General features: G+C 47.4%; 1 protein-coding gene across 1 annotated transcript in view; it reads right to left on the bottom strand.

Moving 5' to 3' along the window:
• Positions 1–22,294, bottom strand: part of SEL1L3 (SEL1L family member 3) — a 104,082-nt gene that overhangs the window by 30,867 nt on the left and 50,921 nt on the right. Inside the window, 5 exon segments of the mRNA XM_019453565.2 lie at positions 2,651–2,713; positions 6,758–6,898; positions 8,630–8,749; positions 17,388–17,567; positions 18,728–18,939. Of these exon segments, the coding sequence (XP_019309110.2) occupies positions 2,651–2,713; positions 6,758–6,898; positions 8,630–8,749; positions 17,388–17,567; positions 18,728–18,939 (716 nt within the window).

Here is a 22,294-nt window from a genome sequence, read left to right as displayed (position 1 = left end):
GACCCGCCTGCCCATCTGTTGATTCCTCTGCCCCAAACACCAACAAATCCTCTGAGGGAAGCGGCTGGCAAAACACAGGTGCTTCGGGGCCACTTAGCATCCCGGTTCTGACAGGTGGAGTCTGGTGCGGCCGAGGCAGAGGTGGAGGGCGGTGGAGATGGGAGGAGGGTTTTCAAATTGTGTCTAAACCTGGGGCTGGTACCAAGGAAGCGCTTCATGCGAATCTAGCCTGGAGCCTCCTTGTGCTTGCTGATTTGTGCTGTCAGGTGCTCTCGTCTGCTTTCCTTAGGAGCTCCCACTTGCTTCCACAGGGCAGCGGGCGGCTTGCTTGTTGAGAGCTCGGAAGCCCTGAGGGGGTGCGAGTGCTTCGGATCGAGCCTCCCACCCGCAGGGAGAACACTGTGTGTAACCTGGGCGTCCAGTGTTCTCATTCCTCCCTTCCTGCCAGCCCCACCAAACCAAACGAAGAAGCAGGGGAGAAAGGATCCGAGGGTCTAACGGCGCCCTTGCCTCTGTGAGACTTGTTAAGTTAGAGGCTAAGTATGGAACCAAACCTCTTTCACCCCCCTTTCACAAGCGAAGGACAAGTGTCCCTTAAGAATACATGCCAAGATCCCAGTCTGAGCCTTTTCGGTCTGCCACGGATCCTAAGAGCCTATACTTCCTAGGTTCTCTGTTGGACTCCGGGTGTTGGGAAGACCAGGGGAAAGAAACTAACAAAGCTTATTAAACGAGAAGCTCCATGAGGGCGGGAATCTTGTTTCCCAAGTCCCTTTATTAGTGTTTGCCACAGAGTAGGTGCTCAGGAAATAGTTGACGAATGAATGAAAGCCGCCCTTTGAATCTCGGTGTTAAACAAAATGGAGTCCAACCCTATACCCCGAGGATGGAGAGTAGGGTTCAGATCTCCAGGCCCCCCAGATAGCGGACTCCAAAATAACGGACATCTGGAAGGAGTATCAGTGCTGTGGATCTAGGCATAGAAGCGTTCTTCCTGAACCTCACACAGTAGCAGGTGCAAGGTGGTCTGCTGGTAAATCTTACAGAATGCTGTAAGATTTCAATACTGTAACAGACCAGGGAATGCTATAAAGTGGCAAGAATGAGCTTTGGAACAGGCTTGTGGAATGTACACCTCACAATGGCTTTTGCTGCGAAGCCAGAGGCCACAGGCCTATTCAGATGCACCTGCCATCCCTCAGAACATCTGCGGAACTCCTGGAGGGACCGCACTTGGAGCCCCACAAGAAATCCCGTCTTCTTGCTTACTATTCATACTTTGTTCTGGAGAGGTACCGCTCAATCACCAGAGTTGCTTCCATGTGACTCTTCACTCATTCCAAAAATCAAATGATATGCGGCCTTCGCCACAGGGCTCGACAAAGAGTAGGGACTTAGAAATTCCTTGCTGAGTGAATGAGTGAGAATCACAAAGCGCTTTTAAGGAGGCAGTGACTCCAGGCTATAAAACTGCATCTCCCAATACTTAACCAAGCTCTGCTCAAAACCCCTTCAAGACAAAGCACAGTAGACAGCAACGCACCACTACGGTGGCCAAAGAGACACAAATTTCCCGGCTTCCGGGAAACCCCAGCGTTGCCCCATTTTAGGATTCTCTGGAAACAATGCCCTCAAGGACCACCATGAAACTGCCTCTCTACCTCTGCCCTAACATTTGTGTGGGGTCAGGAGTTGTTGTGTGCCGAAGTCGGCTCCCTTCTCCTGGGTCATGTGCCCTCTTGACACCACAGAGGTGGAGGAAAAGTCTTCTGGCTCTCTTGGTCCATGCTCCAACTTTCTGCTCGACACAAAAAAGACACTCTGAACTTCTCAAGGGGAGGGAATGAGGGAAAAAAAATCAGCACGGGATCTTCAGGAGTCTTTGTCGGTAAGGCAGATATTGGCAGCCTGGGGGAGGGAGGCATTTTCAAGAGCCAGAAGGGCTAGAGAGGACCCTGTCAAGGTTGTAGAATTACAGTGGTTTCTACAAATGTATTTATTTGCCAATCTGCACGCGTGCACCCTTGAGTGTGCTTGGGTGGGTACGCGTGCACTGTGTGTGGGTGCGTCCCCACACAAACGATACTTAACCTCCATTCTGTAGGGCCAGAGTGAAACCAGCTGAGTTGCCAATAGCAGCGAAGAGTAAATAGTGACCAAAGCAAAGAAATGTCTAAACCCGGCAACAAACTGGATAAACGTCTCCGTTATTAAAGCCCAGGAAGTAAAGGAGCATTGGACACGACAGGGTTAAGCTTCAAGGGAATTAGGCCTTTGGTTTTCCCAATTCAATGGCATTTATACATACCCATTCAATTCCAAGGAGCCCCGCTACCCCCCCCCCCCAACCCCCAACCCTTGCTTGTTATCAGGGCAGCCGGTGATTATAATTTTAGCCTTCAAACAAGATCGGCCTGAATTCTATTGACTGGAAGGTGAATTCAGCTTTTGAATTTTGCCGTCCCCATTGTGACAGGTTTCCGTATGTGTTGTAGCTCCAAAATGACTAATCACCACAATGCCAGTGACCTCCCTCCCGACTCCTGTTTTCTACTGGAGCCAAAGGCTGGCCATTCACTTTGGCAGATTTGCAGGCGTGTGGGCATGCGTGGTGCAAATGTTTCCCTCTGACAATATGCAAAAGTGTTACCTTGGAAGCCGCTTTCTTCATCAGCTCTAAGGCAAGCCGTCTGTTCTTTTTTACTCCTTGACCCTAAACCATGATAAACAGCAATGAGTACGAAGAAAATCAACCCAGAGTGCGCTCAAAGACATCACGCGGGTATATCAGTGTTCCAGGTAAAATACTTACACAATAAAACCCGAGCCTTCCTATTTAGAAGCCTTCCCTTAAAGATCTCTCGATGCAGAGCCATTATCCCATCATCATCACCACCACCACCACCACCATTATTTTGCTTATGTGTGTGGAGCTGAGGCAGCGGACCTGACCTTCCCAGCTTAGCGTCCATACAAAATCCCCCATTATCATCCAGTGGATCGCATTCCTGTCTGTCCACAGGTACCACTGGGAGAAGCCCTGAAGAATAGGGCTAAATGAGTTTGGTCATCCTGGATGCGTTCCTCTGGGGATGGTCTCATCCGTGAGCCAGATATCGCGCTTTATCTGCACTGGACAGTCAAAAGTTATCAGGCCTGCCATTTGCAGCCTTCTTGGGTCCTCTCAGGAGTCCCCAGGGTGGAACACGGTGGTTTCAGAACCAGCTTGAGAGCCTGTCTCGAAGGAGACAGGACCCCTTGGAACCCTCTGCCTCAGATGCTGACAGAAACTGACAAGGTTCCTCCTCCGGCAAAAGCAAGTTTTCCCAGCAGACGTGGTTTGAGCACCACCACAGAGAGAAATATATTAGAAAATAATTTTATATACTATATAAATATATATTATAATTTTATATATTTTTATAAAAATATTATAATTTTATCTATTTATATAGCATATATAATTTTTTTTTGAAAGAGAGAGAGATTGAAAGAGACAGAGTGCGAGCAGGGGAAGGGCAGAGAGAGAGGGAGACACAGAATCCGAAGCGGGCTCCAGGCTCTGAGCGGTCAGTCAGCACAGAGCCCGACACGGGGCTCGAACTCACGAGCCGTGAGATCACGACCTGAGCCGAAGTCGGACGCTCAACTGACTGAGCCACCCAGGTGCTCCTTGGGGTTCTTGCTGCAAGAGAGGAACTTCGTGGGATCACGCTGAAGTGTCTGCAGGACCATGTGGGGAAGTGGCAGGTCTGAGGGGGGAGCTGGAGGGGTCCCTGAGGTCTCTCTCAACACAGGACTGACAACAAAAATGGCGGGCCACGGAAGCTGGATGAAAACCGTCGCTGCTACCGAACTCAACTGGAATCTGTGACTGACACACACCACAGGTGCCCCCTGGACTCTTCCTGGCCTCAGACACGGCGGTTGATGGGGTCACATTGTGACATAATGTGGCAGGGCTTTGCAATGAATATAGCTTTTAACTCTGTTGAAATACTTAGCACCACAGCAAATAAATGACACTAGCAAACATTCCCGCATTAATTAGGGTGTGCCCAACCCTGGGCTGTCACACCTAATCCTCACCACAAGCCTGGAGACGTGCTGTGAGCATTCCCATCTGAGCCCTTGCCCAGACTAGCACAGTGAGTGAGATATAGAGGCAGGATTTGAACCCAGGCAGGCAGGCCCCAGAGTCCAAGCACACAACTACCACTCTCTCTTGCCTCCTGTACATTCCAGTTCTGTGCTGAGAACACATAACGATTTGTAACCTCCTGGCAGGACCCAGAAAACATGCAGGATATGGTTGTCTATTTTTTCAGGACCCAAAAATAAAATCGTGACTCCAACTAAAAGTGAAACTATATGCACCAAATTTTCTACTAGACTTTAACTTACCTATTTAATAAAGCCAATGAGCTGAGGCAAAGTTGAAGATGAAAATATTTTTCGGAAATGCACCATTACTTCATTTAATTAGAGAAAAAGAGAGGAAAGAAAAAAAAAAGAACAAGAAGGCTACTTGGAAAAACTGGATAGGGCAATGAGACAACACTTTTGGACTTCTGGAAAAGTGTCAGAAAGACCAGGATGACAGAATGTTAGAACCTGGTTGAATTCAAATTTTATCTTCTGCAACGTCTCTGCTTTGAAGGAATAAAACTGGGGCCCAGAGAGGATGACTCATCCAAAGGCTTACAGTCGGATCTACGACTAGAACTCAGATACTCTGATTTCTAGCTGCCCTGCATTTTCCAGAATACTTGTTCATTTCATCCTAAGTGGGATAACTTCCTGCACAGGGGCTATGCACTCTACACAAATCTGAGTAGTCCTGGAAGTTGTTAAGTGAGAGAAATGGAAAGCCCTGGTATGTAGTAAGTGCTCAATAATATCCACTGAGTGAATTAATCAAAAACAGCTGCTGTAGGAAAGGTCAAAGCTCTGTCCTCTTGTGGATGCCAGACGGGATGGCCTGGACTGTCTTGTCTTGGACAAGCTGCAGCTGTCATGGCACCATGACACAATATGCCCAAGGCCCACACAAAGCCCGGAGCACAGTACTGTTTGTCACATCTGGGAAGCTCATTTTCTGCATGGGGTTCTTTCCCGTGGAATACACTTAAAGTGACCTTCTGGCCAGAGGTAAGATCTTCGATACGCTAATGAGCGGCTTCCTTGATCCCACTGAGGGATTCTTAGTTAGAATGCAGGAAAAACAAAAGTCGCTAAGGTTTGGGAAAGCAGACAGTAGGTCACCTCCAGAGTCATTTGTTTATGTTATTTGCCTTTGCCTCTAGATGGCGAGCTCCGGGTGGGCAGAAGTCATGTCCGATTCGAGCCATTATCTTCTCTGCACTTTGACAGTGGCCGGCCCCAACTCCGGCGGAGAGGTGCCTCTCCGTGCCTGCCCTCTCCACCAGTGCATGAGCCCCTTGAGGTCGGGGACACGGCGCCCGCGTCCATCTGTCACTCCATCTAGCGCAGAGCCTGGCATTTTGTCAGCCCTGAATGGGTGTTTATTGAATAAACACACGGATGCATCAGCATATGGCTAGGAGTCAAGCCGTTTCTGTGTTGACTTGACAACTGAGAAAGGGAAGTCCAGACTCTACATTTGGAAACCACATCAACCAATAGGTTTTAAGGCTGTGGAGGGTCCGAAATGTAGCAGAGTCAAGGTTGTGAATCAGTGAGTGGCCACAGCTGTGGTTCCAAAGATGGACCTGGCCGCAGAAATCCACGTCCTTGTCTGAAGACACTCACTATCTGAGGACAGCCACTTGCTTTGGGCATGACATAGGATCTAAGGGTTTCCTTACTGGAGCCAACAGCTTTTTGCTTTGCCAAGGTTGGGGAGTTGATGTCTCTGTGTTTGGGGGTGAAGAACACAGACTCTGAAGCCAAAGTGCCTGGAGCTCAGTCCCAGATCTCTAAAATGTACCAGTTGTGTGACCTTGGGCAAGTTAAAAAACCTTCCTCTGCCTCTGTTACCACATATATAAACAGCAATCATAATGCACCCCCGGGCCTGCCTCACAAGGTCGTGATGAGGATTGAATGCATTAATACATGTAAGTCCGGTAATAAGTGCTCAAGCAGTGTGATCTATTCAGATTTCGTGTAAGATACAGTATTTTTCATTTCTTGAAGCCCATTCATTATATTATCTCATTCAATCTGTGATCATTACCGTTGTCCCATGAGATCAAATAACTCCAAGGACACATAGGTGATGATGGCAGAGGAGGGACTTGAACTCCATCCTCTGTCTCCTGTGCTAATGCTTTCAAACCCCCCCGCCCCGGCCCCCACCATTCTCCTGTTGGCTTAAAGCAAGATCTTTGTTTTGACCAACCAGACCGTTGGGATCCAGCCCAAACACACACTTCGGTTAAGCTGTAATTCAATGACAACTCTGCCTGGTGGCGAACTTGCAGCCCCCTTGGGGGCTGATGGCCGTTTTCCAATCCGTAAAACGTGGTGCCTCCTCCAGAATGCTACAGTTCTTGCAAAAGCAAAGAGAATCCAGGTGCCAAACATAAGGCTAATGATTAAAAATGAGACCAGGGCACTGTTTCTGATTCTGCCTTTCCAGCAAGTATCCCTTTCCATCAAGAGTGACGGAAGCACATACATACTAAGTTCTTTCTTCAGTTACAGATTCCTTGTTTGCCAGCACGCCTACAGGAAACTGCTCAGAAGTCTGATAAGAATTGCATAACGTTGGCACAAACCGAGGGATTCTTACCTTGAATAACACAATGGCATAGTCATATATCAACGCGGGGTCCTCAGTCTCCAGGGCACCCTTGGCGTACCACTCGATTGCCGCTTCAGGATTCTTGGCCACACCTTGCTGGCCCCAAAACAGCATCTGGGCCAATCGTTGCTTCAAGACAGTAGCAATTTAGAAGAATGACTTTCCTGTGTAATGCTTAACATAAGACTTTAAAAGGTGGAAGGACAAACCAAGTTCAAAATGTTTTCCTATGAGAACCAAGAAATAGGTAGGCGCATGTTATCTTCCAACTGGGAGCCCTGAAAGGTGAACTCGTGTAAATACGAGTCCTCAGCACCAGCTGGAAACAAGGCACGTGTGCACGTGTATGTGAACGTATCTGTAGCACCCAGGGCCAGAGCTGGATGGAACTTGGTCAACAATCACGACTGTCTCCTGTCCTCAAAGCCCCTCTCCTTTGGGAGGTACTGCCTGTCACTTGGCCTAGTGAATGGCATGGAGGCTTGTGCACATCCATATCAGGAAGGCACTTATCTCTCCCCATCCCAGCATTTTTCCACACGACTGACTCCACCATGACACTCAAGGCTGAGAGCTCTCTGGGGATAGGAACCTCAAGATGTTTTTTTGTCTGCCTTTATCCCCTCAGCCCCCATTCAGCAAAGCTCAGTAGAAGCTCATAGAAGCTATTCCACAAAGATTTGTTAAACGAAGGAAGGAAAGTTCATGCAAGCTCTGGAGTACCCAGGAAATGACTCTGGCAGTGGCATTTCCAGAATTAGGTACTAGAATTCTTTCCTGCACTAGAAAGACTGCAGGCCAGGGACAGATGTCCAACAGGAGCCAGAGCAATGTCTGGCCCATTCTGGCCTCTTGTGGTCTTTCTTTCTGCTTCTTCTCTCATCTCCTTCTCTTCCTTCCCCTCACTCCTCAAATACCTACAACGTCCCTCAAAGTATCTCCTGAAATTCTAGGAAGACCTCTACAGATGGATGGGAGACCCATTCATCACTAAAGGGTCTCTGAACTATTTGCTTGTCAATGCATTTGTTCTTTGCTGTTCTCTTTCTTTTTCCCATCTCTGAGCTTCTGCCTGCTTAACAGACCCAGAGGCTCTTCCCACACCGTGTGCTCACCAGGAGCACAGAGCAAAAGCTAAATCCATTCTTGGGGAAGGAGGCTTTCTCCCAACCGGTGCAATCGGCCTAAGCTGTCTCCCATTAAGGGATTCTCTTCATGGTGAAATCAAGGGAAGAAGTCAGATAGAGAACATTCTCCCAGCTTTCTGCCCTTCCTGGTACCTCTGAAAAGTCCTTCCAAAAACACAAGACATGTTCAAGAGACAAGGTTGGTCCTCTGGTCTAACATACTGCATGTGATTTTCTGTTAGTCTCTTAGCTGAATTCACGGCCCTTCTTCTTGATATCCCTCTAATCTCTACTGCACCCCAAGATGCTTCTTTTTCATTTCTATCCAATGCACTAAAATGTCTGATGGTAGTGTTTAGGACAGATCGCAAATGTTAAAGCTCTTTCTCCTTCTGGGTGCAGGGTAGGACTACACTTCCCGCCCACATGAAGTCAAGGGAGACCAGGTGACTTGCGTTGGCCAGTGAAACGTGAGAGGCGGTCCCCGCCACCTCTGTGCAGAGCCCCGCCGCAGTGGCTGTGGGCGACTGTATTGCAATGAAGCCCCTGGTGGCTTGGTTTGTAGGGGCTCATGAGAGCACGGCACGTGCCGACCCCCACGGGACGGGTAGTGGAAGCGAGAAACTAACTCGTGTTGTTTCAAGCCACTGAGGTTTGGGATAATCTGTTACCATGACATAACCTGGTCTATCAGAACCGAAAGAATTTCCAAAACAGTGGCCCGCATTTTTACCTGAGCTGCCGCATTGCCTCGGGTGGCCTCATGCTTCAACCACATGAAGACATCTCCATCCTCTTTGGTTTGTACCTTGAGCGTTTCCTCATCCTTCAGTCTAATTGTTTCGACATATGCCTAAAAAGGAAGGACAGAGAGGAGAGAAAGAGGGAGGGATGAAGGAAGGAAAACAGAAGGAGGGGGACAAGGGAAATGCCCAAATGATTTAGGCACGCAAAAGCCATGGCATTATTCTTAAACTGGCAATTGCTCAAGTAAAAACTATCTGAACAACTGAAACACGGGGTATGTTCACAATGTCATAAGATCAAATGCGTCTTAAATGAACGTATCACATCTCCTATACCTAAATGGGCATATTCGTTCCTACCAAAGCGTTTGCCTTGGGAGGACAAAATTTATTCCACTCCCTCTTCCGTTGCTCAAGCTTGTTCAGAAGACCACGTTCACACCACTGATTTCAGAGGCAGATTCCACACGGCCTCAAAAAAGGTGAATCAATATTTTCTAAGTATAACCTTGTTTTTTTTTTTTTTTAAATCCCAAAGTGTTATTATCCTGCATGACTAACCCTTTTTATTTAGAAGGCTCAGCTTCAAATATCTTTTGGCTATTTCCAAAAATTAAATCTACCCTGCCGAAAAGAGGGCATTGTTAATTCTGAGGATGCAAGGAAGAAGGTGCTAGAGGCTCTGAGGGGGAATCCAAAGGGAAAGTTCCCAAAATGTTTGGAATTTGCGCTCCGCCTCGGAGGTATCCGACTCCTCTGCAGAAAATCAGACTCATTTCGAAGTGTAAATTTTGGCTGTTTATCAAGAGACCAGCGCTGTTGTTTCACGGTCTCCCCTTATACATAATGAACTCTATTTAACAATGCCGTGAGGGGTGCTGGGAAGGGCTTCCCATGCCCGGCACATGCCACAGGCAGATGGTAAAATAAATAAATAAATAAATAAACAAATAAATAAAATAAAATAAAATAAAATAAAATAAAATAATGGATCTGCATGAGTTTGGGAAAGAAGCCTCAGAGAACAAGGAGCCAGGCCTGATTTCCCTTCTGACCCTCTTTGTTTGTTAGCGAGGAAGAATTCTTAGATTCACAAACTCTAGCCTGCAGCCCATTCCTGAGACGGTCTGGCAGCTGTCTCCTCTGCTATGGCCGCATGGCACCATGGGTCCCTCCCCGGGGCACGGGGGGGCTGAGAAGTGGGGACTGTGTCGGGAACCCAGCAGGCATCCCGTCCTGCTCAGTGTCTAACCCGTGGAGGCCACCAGGCAAAGAGCAACAATTAGAATAAGGCCACCCACTACCTTCTATTGAAACAATCTTTGTGCCAGGGGTTTAACAAATCTTTTTGTCACCTCATCCTCACGACAGGACTGCCATCCAAATGTCACTGTCCTCGATTTATAGGCAAAGAAGCGGAGGCCTGAAAGGTGAAACCAGGAACTCATGATTGCCTTGTAGAGCTGTCAAGCCAGCCCGGCCTGACTCCAAAGAAAGGGCTCTCTCGGGCTCCCCACAGTGTCACCCTCTAGCGAGAAGGCCCTAGAATCCACTCTATCCTGTTGACGCCGACAAGCGTAGGACTAACGAGTGGGTGCTTCGGCTCGAACTCCAGGGGACACTCTACGGTCTGGGGTGAACTTGGGATTGGGCTGATGCTGGAGTTGTTCAGATAATGGAATCCTCAGTTAGAATTTTGTTTTCAACTGGACAGTTCGGGGTCTTCTGAGTTTTGGTTATTTTTCTTATTTTGTTTCCTTCTCTTTAACTTTGTCATGGGGCTTGAATGAAAGGCATGACATATGAAGACACGGGTCCTACCCTGCGGGATTTACACCCTTAGATGTTTCTGCCGCTCTCTGGAAGTGACGATAGATCACTGACATATCAATGATAGTTGATGTAGCACTGATAATACGTCACTGTTCTAACTGCTTTGCCCAAGATTGCCTCATTGAGTCTTTGCAACCTTGTAAGAGTGTCTCTGTCAATATCTCCATTTCAGTGATGTAGAAACTGAGGCTCGGAAGTTAAGTAGCTTATCCAAGAGCATATATTTCGTTCTTCAAACTTAGGAATCAAATCCAGGCTGGCCGGCTGTGGGGCCCATAGACCTCACCACCCCGTGAAGGGCTCGCGCATTTGAGAGGAAGCAAATGGTGGACTGCTTCCTTGTCCTCCCTGATAGTGAGCTCATGGCCTTTTGGCAAAGGCCACATTTCTGAGGGAACTGGGTAGCTGTGCATAATTCTGAAGAAGTGACACTTTTGTCCTTTGTGTCGTGGTACCCTGGTCTAGCTCCCCTGGGTCGTGCCATCAAGTTTTGCAGCAGGACAGGGCCATTAAGAGCACAATCTTTCATATCAGACCAAGGGGAATTCTAACCCACCACGAACTACCCATGGACCTTGGCCAACTAACTTTATTTATCTGCGATTCAGTCTCTGCATCCATAAAGTGGAGCGTAGCATGGTACTTGCTAGATCAAAAGCACTCAGCCTAACAGCCACTATTTTTCACTGTATGAAGAGTTAGAAAGGCCTAGGTTCCAATCGAGGCTCCACTACTCAACCGCTGTGTGACTCTGGGCAGTTCTTCAGCTTCTCTGAGGCTCAGTTGCCCCATTTGTAAAATGGGAACCGATCTCATAGGGTTGCGTGAAGATTCCATGAGACTGTTTATAAAAGAGCTTAGCAGAGCGTGTGGTGCATGGTGAGCTCTCAGTAATGGAACCCATCGTTTGTTAGGTCCTTACTTCACTCTGACACGTAAAAGGCTGGGAGCCGTTTAGAACATTAGCCCTCCTATTGGTTCCGCAGTTTTGTGCAGCTCACAACCTTATGCGGTGGGGTCTATCTAAGAGCATTTTATGCGTCAGAAGATGAAAGTCATAGACTTTAAAGGGGGAGTTGTGGGGACGGAAGCCGGGCTCCATTAGCCACACATCATGTGGGTTCGCTTGTTCAAGCTGTGACACCCGTGTGAGGTACACATCACGGCACCCGCTTTACTGGTGAAAAGCTGTGCAGAGACAGAGGCGAGCACTATCACCTAAGATTTCACACCCAGTGAACAACAGACCTGGGACCTTAACCCAAGTAAATCTGGCCGGAGCCACGCCTCCACTGTGGGCCACACCCAGGCAGCTGGTAGCTTCTCCGTGGTACTGGGGTCACTACAGCGGCAGCTAGCACCGGAGCCATACGGTCTGGGCCTTCTGTGAAAGCCGACCACCTGCAAAGACGTCTGATGAAGGAGCAACCCCTAAAAGGGAGGAACGTTCGGTCGTTCATGCATTCACACAACATTGTGTGACCGGAGAATGATCCATCGGATGGAAATATGACCAAGCCAGGAGGAAGAAGGTGCGGTGTGGAGAAGCAGCAGTGGGGGCGTTTGGGGGGCAGAGCTGAAGAGATGCTGGCAGGGACCCAAGGGCCCCACATTGACCGGCGCTGGGACTTTTGTGGCTTCTGAGGGGTTCTTTTCGTTGCTGCGTTACAAAGTCAAGGTCTCTCGAATGAGCTCATATCCCGTACTGCAGGGTTAAAATCTGCTGACCAGGTCAGAGGAGGTCCAACGTCTGGAGACTGGACAGACCTTACAGCCCCCACGCCCACTGTCAGAGGAGGCGCCACACTGTCCCAGAGACGCCGACACTTCACCGGTGTCACCACCTTTCTCTCTGCTCAGCCTGCAGCTTCCAAGGGCGGTGTTCACACCGTATCGGCTATCTGCCATTGATCACAGGGCGGGGCAGAGGAGACGGGGTAGGGAGGGCAAGAGAAGTGGTGGAGACAAGAAGAGAAGAGACAGAAAAGAGACAAAGAGAACAAGAGAAAAGAGTGAGAGAGAAGTGGGGGAAGAGACAGAGAGACAGAGAGGAAGGGAGGCAGAAAGGGCAGGACTTGGAAAACCCCTCCGACTTTGCAAGTGGGGCCTTCACATTTTCCAGAGCATCTGCGTTCCCTGGAGTTGTGAGACATGACGGTTCAGCCAGCACCCCTGGGAACTCAGGAGCAGGGCAATTTCAAAGCCTACACTTAAACCGCCTACCTCTGCTAACTTCCTGCGAGGCCTGTGGGAACCGCCCTTGGGAACCCGCCTCTCAGCGTGTTTAAAATCAGCTGTAACGCTTGGCTCCCAATGGTGGGTGTGTGTGTGCGTTTTCTTTGCTGAAATTTCACATTTTAGGGATTTTATTAAAGTAAGAATGGGGAAATACGAGCTGCAAGGATAAGTACCCACAATTCTCAAACGCGGGATGCCACCCAGAAAGGCTGACTGGGAGAGGGGCGGGGTTTAAAGCCAAGTGCTTTGGGTGCTTGCAGTCAACAATGAACACTGGTCACATCAAAAAGCACCACAGTCTGGGGCGCCTGGGCGGCTCAGGTAGTTAAGCTTCGACTCTCGATTTTGGCTCAGGGCATGATCTCATGGTTTGTGAGTTTGACCCCCCCCCCCGCCCCCTGCAGGGCTCTGTACTGACTAGCCTGCTTGGGATTCTCTCTTTCCCTCTCTCTCTGTCCCTCCCCCGCTGTACTAACTCTGTCTCTCTCTCTCTCTCAAAATAAATAAATATATTTTTTTTTAGGCACCAGTGAGTGAACAAGACAATGTCATAACTTCAGGTTTATCACTGGATGCTCTTCACTGTTACCCCGTCCGTCAGCCCATTGGTAAACACTGGGTGCCAACTGTGTGTCACGCCCAGTGCTGGGCACTGGGCTCACTGACATGAACAAGGAGCCTGTAACAGGGAGCCTATGGTCTCCTGGGGAAGCCAGCTCTGTGACCCTGTGCGTGGCACCCTTCGTAAGGGTTCATAAGGGCAATGGCAGGGATACACCCGGGTGCCCTGGCCCCACCGCCAAGAGATGTGGAGGAGGAGGTGAGGTCTGAGCCCAGTGTTCAAGTAGGAGGGGTCAGCAGGCAGGAAAAGAGGAGTGAGTGTGCAGAAACAGACCGGGCAGAGGAGACCAAACAGCACCAGGAGGTGGGAACAGCAAGGCGTGGCCTATGGTATGGTGTCACCAGGGTGGACAGGCTGAGCAGGGATCACTGAGAGCTGAGGCCGGAGAAACAGAAACCAGATCAAAGAAACCCTCCGACGCCAAGCGATGCGCTGAGCTGAGGCGTCGTGGGTCAGTCCTTCTCAACACGGGCTGCACATTATGAACATCCGAGCTTTTCAAACACACTTGAACAACGCGGGTTTGACCTGCCCAGGCCCGCCTAATGCAGGGTTTTTTTTTTTTTTTTTTTCCAACAAATACGGTGCTATAAATATATTTCTTGATGATTTTCTTAATCACATTTTTTTGTCCTCTGGCCTACTTTATCGTAAGAATACAGCAGATAACACATATAACAAAATAAACATGTGTTCATTGACTGTTTATGTTACCAGTAAGACTTCTGGACGACAGCAGGCTATTAGTAGTAAACTCGGGGGAGTCAAAGTTATATGTGGACTTTTAACTGTGTGGGGGATCGGTGCCCCTAACCCTCCTGTTGTTCGAAGGTCAACTGTATACACATACACACATACACGTGTGCCCAGCCCCCCCCCCCCCCATGCTGCGACCTCAAGACTATGGGGTGGAGCCTGCGCGGAGTTGTTCTTTAAACCCCCAGGTGATTGTGACGTGCAGCCAGGTTGAGAGCCTTGACTGCCGACAGCCTACTTGGGAAGAAGTAGTGAGAAGAGAAGGGAAGAGACAAGGCTGGTGACAGAAAGACCAGTTAGGAAGCACATCGGTTTGCTATGGCCGCCATAACAAAACGCCACAGACTGGGTGGCTTGAACCACAGACGTTTATTCCCTCAAAGTTCTAGAGGCCAGAAGTCCAAGATCAAGATGCTGGCAGGTTTCGTTTCTTCGAAGGCCCCGCTCCTTGGCATGCAGGTGGCCACTTTCTCACTGTGCCCCCCCACATAGTCATCCTGCTATCTGTTTAAATCCTATTCTCCTGTTCTTTGGGCGGGGGTGGGGGTGGGGATGGGGATGGGGAGCAGCACAATTCAGCCCAGAGCAGGAGGCTGTCCAGCAGCTGGGGGCAGAGATGAGAAGGGGCAAATGTCACCTATGGCCCCAGGGATGGAGACAGGCGGAGAGAGAAATGGGCAGCTGGCGGGGGCTGTAACTGACGGGAGGATGGGGGGATGGCTCCTTGGCTGCAAGGAGGGACAGCAGGGCCATCAGCGGAGGAGTTACGGGGAACGGGCGGTGTGTTACCTCCTCCGCACTGTGTTATGAATCCAAATGGGGGTGCGTAAGAAAATCTCAGCTGGACTGGAAGGTCTGAGTGTCACCAGTATGTGGAGGGCAGTTGAAACCAAGGGTGTGGACGAGACCCCTGCCCCTCTGGAAGGGGCTGAGACGAGGCGGGGGACCAAACCACCAACGTGGAAAAGCACATTCCGAGGAGCGACTGAAGGAAAGCAGCTCGTCTACGATTAAGTCACAAAACAAACAAAAGCCAGCATCTTCTTTCTCTTTCACCTGAGCCAGAGACCTGCTAACTCATAAAGAAGTGACACGAAGCGAGAGTACTAATAAAGAAGATGAAATGATTTGAAGCACGCGTTACATAAAAGAGAAAATGAAGCAAGAATCAAGGAAGGAGTTACTGACGGATCCTTGGTTTGTTAATTAGAGGTCTGGCTTTCCATATCTCCTCATTTGTTTCGTGCTGCTGGTGAATTAATAGATTTCTCAACAAAAGGACATTTAAATCAATGTATGACACCTGCTTAAATTCTCAAGAAGCCATTAATTACACATTCTTAAGAAAATGAGCGATGATACAACTCTTCTAACTGTATAATTCGTATCTGTGATTCTTAATCATACGACTTTCAGCTGCAAGATGGATCTCTTCTATTCATCTTCTCTGGTTCTGACCAATTAAACACTTTCTTTCATAATCATAACATTTCATGTGCCAAATCTTCAAAAGAAAAGGAGCTTGTTAGCAACATACTATTTCCCATTGCTAATTTATGCTGAATTAGAATTCTTAAAAGTATAATACATACATAGAGGACATTCTTAACACATTCAGGCTTAGCTGAACCCACCGCAAGATCGCGTTGTGGCTTGCTTTTTGTATGAATGCCTTTTTCAGAATAATTCCTTAAAAAAATTTTTTTTTGATCAATTCATAAATTAATTCCTGTCAAACGGAGGTCAAATTTTGCGCATAGCTTATATTTTCGCTGAGAGAATACAAACAATAATGACAAGATCGTTCAAGTTTATTCAGGGGAAATTGTTATTTTCTGAAGGAATCAGAATGTCTATATAGGTAGCCATGTGGTATTTTATAGTCTGACTCATGTTTAATGTTCACTGACAGCATGTATTTTTGACGCATTTATTTCATAACCGTACGGTGGCCCCTGTAGATTTCATTTCCAGATACTATCCATCGCCAACCATCAAGGCACAAGTTTTCTGCACTGTGGGTTTCTGAGTGCCATCCAGGAGCAGAGCTGGGGACCAGTGAGTGGTTCTGGTTCCCGGGTAGCCGCTCAGGCTAAGATTCTCCAATCCTGACTTAGCCAGGCGGATCCCCTGGGCTTACGGAGCAGAAGCAGGGAAAATCGAGAGTTTATGGCCTATACCAGGGCCAAATCCGACCATGCAGTTTATGTACTATTTATGGCTGCACAAACCCAGGTTCCCCGTTTGCTTATATACTGTCTCTGGCAGAGGTGAGCAGCTACAACAGAGGGTGTATGAGCAAAGCCTAAAATATTTACTATCTGGCTCTTTACAGAAAAAGAACCCTGCCGACTCCTGGGAGAGACGGCTTGCATTTCCTCTCAACCTGACTGCCTCAAGGGCTGCGACCATCACGTCTTAAATCCTTCCTGGATAAAGAGGATATATACAAATACCTTCCAAGAAGCCAACCACATCATAGTCTACTCCCACTGAATGCAGACCTGCATCATCGTTCCTTGAAATCTTACACCATCACTTCTATGTATATAGCTTTTTATTCACCATCCTCAAAGCAAACCATCAGTTGATCCAAGGTAACATGTTATGTATTTTTGGGGGGATGTGAGCCACTGATTTCTCTGTCCAATGAGTCAATAAGATTTGGAAGTCTACAAAAGGAGAGGCCAGAGATAGTGCCCTTCATCCAGCCCTTAATCTGGGATTGGGCAGAGTCTTCAAACATCACACATCAGTCACTTGGAAGACCTGGCTAGCGAGGCTCATGTCATGGGGACAGCCACTTCTCGAGGTGCCCAGCATTGGGAACGTAGCTAGGGACGGAGCCTGCTTCCTTCTACCGCAGACCCTGCTTGCTGACTATGCGTTGAGAGGACCCCTTAGCTTGTGGCCCCCACTCAATGTGACCCGATCCCTAACACCTCCCGGCCCCACCCCCTCACACGGTCTTGGAACAAAGACAAGATGTCTTTGTTTCTGGTACACGCTCTCTGCAAAATCAAATTCTGTCCAGGGCCAAATCTACCCTTCCCGCGCCAGCCCTCCCACTCCCGAAAAGCTTTTCATGCATAGATGGAGGATTGTTCCCGCATTCAGCCTGAGAACACAGGAAATATGAATTGGAGCACGTAAGATGGCTTTCCTCTCCGTTCGATTACGATCATCCTCTGAAGGCCTGAAAATGAGCCAGCCACAGGTGCAGACACTGTATGAAATGGTTCAGGAAGTCCGTGTAAACAGGGCCATGATGATCTCCGCCCACTTCTTTATCTTACCTGATCTCCCTGTAGCGTGTGCTGGTCGAGGGGTGTCTTCGTGGCAATGTTGCTATAGTATGCGTAAGACAGCTCCCAGTCGAGGGGGTAGTTATCGACACCCTGGTAGTGCTTGTAGCCAAGATTCATTGAAGACAGCCTCTCGCTGCCCTGGCCTCCCACCAAGCTATACAACATGCCCTGTTAGGGAGAAATTTACAAAGTGTTCACAAGATTGTAGAAAAAAGGTAATAAAATCCTAACACTGGAAGGTCATCTGGCCCCGTCCCGAAGCATGAACCTAGTCATTCCGGAAACATGTTAACGTGCCTTTTAGAAAAAATCTTCAGAAAAGAAGCCACAGCAGCTCTCTGACGGTTTTCAGACCTAGCTCTCTGTCCTTCTTAATGTCTAATATTAGCTCACAATTCCTTGACTTCTGCCCTCTACTCAGTGAAAAGAGCGGCTGTTCCCTGAATCTTTTTGTGTATCTGCCACCTAGTCTAAGGATCCCTGGTCTGTTTCAGTTACGTCATTTATGGCAGATACTATGAATAGTGACCACGTCCTAACCTTATGCTCTCAGAACGTTAGTGTTGAGAAGGGTCTTTGGAGCTCAGCTGGTCCAACAGCCTCATTTCACAATTGAGGAAAGGGAGGCCCAGAGACTTGACGTCAGGTGTCTATGACCAACCAGCGACTTTGTGACAGACACAGGGCTAGAATCTTCTTCACTATTTCACCTTCGTGAGGATTGCCTTGGGGACTTCAGGAAAGCATGCCATCAGTCATGACTTTCAATAAGCCAGAGACATACACAGAGAAGTCACTTAAAAGGAACATGGAACCACCTGGGCAGGTTTAAACAAACTGAGTCTCTTCAAATCCAGGACAAACAACCCTATGTGCAGATCAGGAAACTAAAAATGGTCAAGAACCACTCACAGCGCTTATAAAAATGGGATCCCAAATGTTTGGCAGGTCGCATAATTAACTGGGTTTCAAAAACCACAAGCAAAACAGTCTGGTATGGCTTTTATATTGATGGTAGAAGGCTGGAGGCGACAATACTTTGCTCAGAGATCCAGATGACTTCATTTAGCCGAACAGTCATGTGGGACAATGGCCCTACAGCCAGAGTAGTTATAAGAATTGGGTAAGGGCCACCTGTTGTTCTCGAAAGAGTAGGAGTCTGGTAAGCCCTGCCCAAACTCTTCCTTGGCGCATGCCAATCATATCCCCCAGCTTGTGTCCAGAAAGGATGTGCGTGAACCTGTCCGGTTTCTGCCTGGGGCACGAGAGCATTACTCTGCACACATAACACAGGTGACTGATGGTTCTGGAACCCATAAATACTCTACCTGCAGCTGATCCTGAGGTACACTTAATCCAGTTTCATAGAAGACTGCGAGGTAGTAGGATGCTTTATGGTATCCACAACAGCTGGAATCCATCAGAAAGGGGACGACAGAGCTAATTTGGTGAAGACCATCAACACTGGAGAGTCTCTTCACAGCCTTCTCAAATATCCTCCCGCCAACTTCTAATACAGATTCATTTTGGTTCCTCGGTACTGTAAATAACCACAATTCACAGGACACACGATTAATTACCGTGGGATCGACGGGGCTTTAGAGAGAAGAGGGAAAAGCCAATTAAACCACCTGAGTTATTAATATGGTTGGTTCTGCAGTGCCTTGAAATATACCACCTTCCAGGGAGGTAAATTAAACCCTTTGGGGATGCCACGGTGTCATTCTGCAAATAGCTTTTTCTTTGGCACTAAATGACAGCCTAGTATCCTGGGAAAAAGGATGTGCCTTATATAGCTGAGAAAGCACCTCCAGAGAGTAATTTACTGAGTGTAACTCACCACCAAATCAGGACCACCAAAAGTTCCAAAGAGACTTTTTTCCCTCTAAGACTCTCAGAAGAATGTGTTTTATCTCAGAAATAGTTCCTAGGTGCTGTTCTAAAAAGTGGAGCAAAAGAACCTTATTTTGAGATGCTTTCTTATCTTTTTCCTCCAGTTTTACTGGAGGGTTTCTAAAGACGATAAAAACAATGAGTCAACTTTTATAGAGGGCTTACAAAATGCCAAATACTGGATTAGGTGTTTTATGCAAATTATGGCATGTAATTTGAAAAATTTGACTATTATTAATGTCCTTATTTTTCCAATGAATTGTCTGAGGCCTGGAGAAGTCAACTAGCCTGTCCAAAATTACAAAACCTGACAAGGGGCTGAGCCCAGTTTTGAATTCAGCTTTGCAGGTCAAGAAAGTCATTCCGACTTACTCTGCTGCACCTACCTGCTGATTGATAGGCAACCAGATGTCTTTTTTTTTTTTTTTTGACGTTTATTTATTTTTGAGAGACAGAGAGAGACATAGTGTGAGTGGAGCAGGGGCAGAGAGAGAGGGAGACACAGAATCCAAAGCAGGCTACAGACCCTGAGCTGTCAGCACAGAGCCCGATGTGGGGCTTGAACCCATGAACTGTAAGATCATGACCTGAGCCAGAGTCAGAAGTTTAACTGACTGAGTCACCAAGGCACCCTGCAAGCAGATGTCTTAATAAGTACCTCACCACTATCGGAAGACCCTTCTCTGTGCAACTGCTTTAAGCTGTATGATACTTCCTTTCACCTAATCCTCCTATAAATCTGATCAACATTTAAGCCCAAACTAGCAAGGTCTATGTCCTTATAATGTAAGTGTTACCGTCTTCCAAAGTCTGTCTACATTACTCATCTCTCTCGTTCATTAATTCAGGCAACAAATGTTTAGTTTCTATCCTGTGCATCTATTAGATGATATGTTACAAAAAACCATAAAGGATTGCATAGATACATTTTCATTCAAAGAGCTATGGTCATCCTATTATTTTTTTTTTTAAATATGGCCAAAGATGTTCACATTTTTTTAAAGTTTATTTATTTATTTTGAGGGAAACAGAGACAGCATGAGTGGGGCAGGGACAGAGGGTGAGGAGGAGAGAGGGAATCTCAAGCAGGTTCTGCACTGGCAGCCCAGAGCCAGACACAGGGCTCAAACTCACGAAACTGTGAGATCATGACCTGAGCCAAAACCAAGAGCAGAACGCCGAACGAGCCATCCACGCACGCGCCCTGAGCCAAAACCAAAAGCAGAACGCCGAACGAGCCATCCACATGCCTCCACGGTCATCTTATTTAAGACTAAAATTCTACCTGCCTAAAAATTGTTATGTCTAACGTGTTTCTTTCCTTATCTTCATTCTATCCAAAATTCAAATGTTACCAACAGCTTTTAGGAGGCACAAGAGATTCATTCTATCAGCACTCCATTAAGGAATGAACACAGGTGAGTTTCCAATGTGGGACAACTGCAATGGGAGGTCTGAGATTGGATTTATTTAAAGGCAGTCCCCTAGCAGAGTCCATGCTAAAAACAGAGGCTGGTGGGATCCAAGGATGAAACTGTAAAAGCCCAGGCACGGGTTATGAGCTGGTGCCAGTCCTTCTGGGCACACGAGTGAACTGGCTGGTCCCTGAGTGGGAGACACGTGCCTCCACTTGCCGGGCTGTGAGGAAGGAGCCCACGACTGCCTAGATCTAAGGCAGTCTCCTCTCCCTGCTCCTGGAACTCCTTACCCCAGCCTTCCAGATCCCAACAGGCATCAGCTGGGTCTGCTTTTACTCTCCCAATCCGAAGCAATAGGTGCTGAAAAAAAATCACCTCACTGAACAAATGGAAGATGCTTCTCTTTCTGTATTTTTTTAATCCCTAAAGAAATAGCTGCTTGTTTCAAAAAAAAAAACCAAAAAAACAAAAAAAGAAGAAGAAAATCAAACAAAGCAGATTTGTATAAAATAAAACCAGGAGTGCCCTCTCTCCCAATCCTTCTTTAATAGTGAAGATAAACATTGTTAAAAGCTTGGTGTGTATGCTTCCAGACTTTTCCCTTTCCACAGACGATAATTCACATACACATCTATCTGTATTGATACATATGCATTTTCTTTCTAAAAAGCTCCTATAATTCTGACCCTCAACTCTCATGTTTAAATTAACCACATACCGTATTTGTCCGCGGCTGTCAGAGGCCCATTCTTTCTAAAGCTTCAATAGTATTGCATTCCACAGCAGTGCTGTTTCCCCAACCAGTTCTCTATTTTTAGACTCTTGGGTTGCTTCCAGTCATTTTGCTATAACCAACAACGTGGCAATGAACATCCTTGAACTTTCCTCTGCTCATCTGTTGGGGTATATCTGAATAATAACACCCTTTTCCATCAGGAGTCTGGGGATCTCATTTTGGATTTTCCCTTTGAATAGTTGAGAGAAGTCCAACCATTAGACAGGATAAGAACCCTCTCCACTGGATTTAGCATGCACCGCAGCACTCGGATGGAGTTGCAAAATAAATCCTCCTCCTACTTATTCATAGATTTACTTTTAAATATGGACTCATCTCCGATGCCCCTCTGTGCGCGTTCTGAGCAAAGCAACATTAACATTTTGTTAACGATTCACCCCCGCCTTACCTGCTCTGACAAACACCTAACCAAGATGATGGGTTTTGCCTGAGTACCCACAGACATGGGCTTTGTGGGCTCAGAAGAGACAGGAAACTCCAAACCAAATGATGCTCCAAATGAAACACTTGCCCTGCTGACCTCTGGCATGGAACCCCAGAAATCATTAGCAGCACTTCCCAGGTAGCCGGGATTGCTGGAGGATAAGGAGCAAAAGGGGAATCCTTCACAAAGCTCAAAGCCTTCGCGGGCACATACACACACACACACACACACACACACACACACACACACCCTGCAGAAGGCAACAGAGGCGGATTGCAAAGGTTTCATTATTTCTTTTACATGATAAAATTCCTAACTGCCCCCAAAATATTACCGATCAGTATTTTCTCTGCAAAAGAATCTC

The sequence above is a fragment of the Panthera pardus genome, unplaced genomic scaffold, assembly GCF_024362965.1.
Source record: "Panthera pardus isolate Hobbes unplaced genomic scaffold, ASM2436296v1 HiC_scaffold_13, whole genome shotgun sequence".
Lineage (NCBI taxonomy): Eukaryota > Metazoa > Chordata > Mammalia > Carnivora > Felidae > Panthera > Panthera pardus.
The sequence above is the reverse complement of the archived record's forward strand: the minus strand, read 5'-3'. Positions and strand labels throughout refer to the sequence as shown.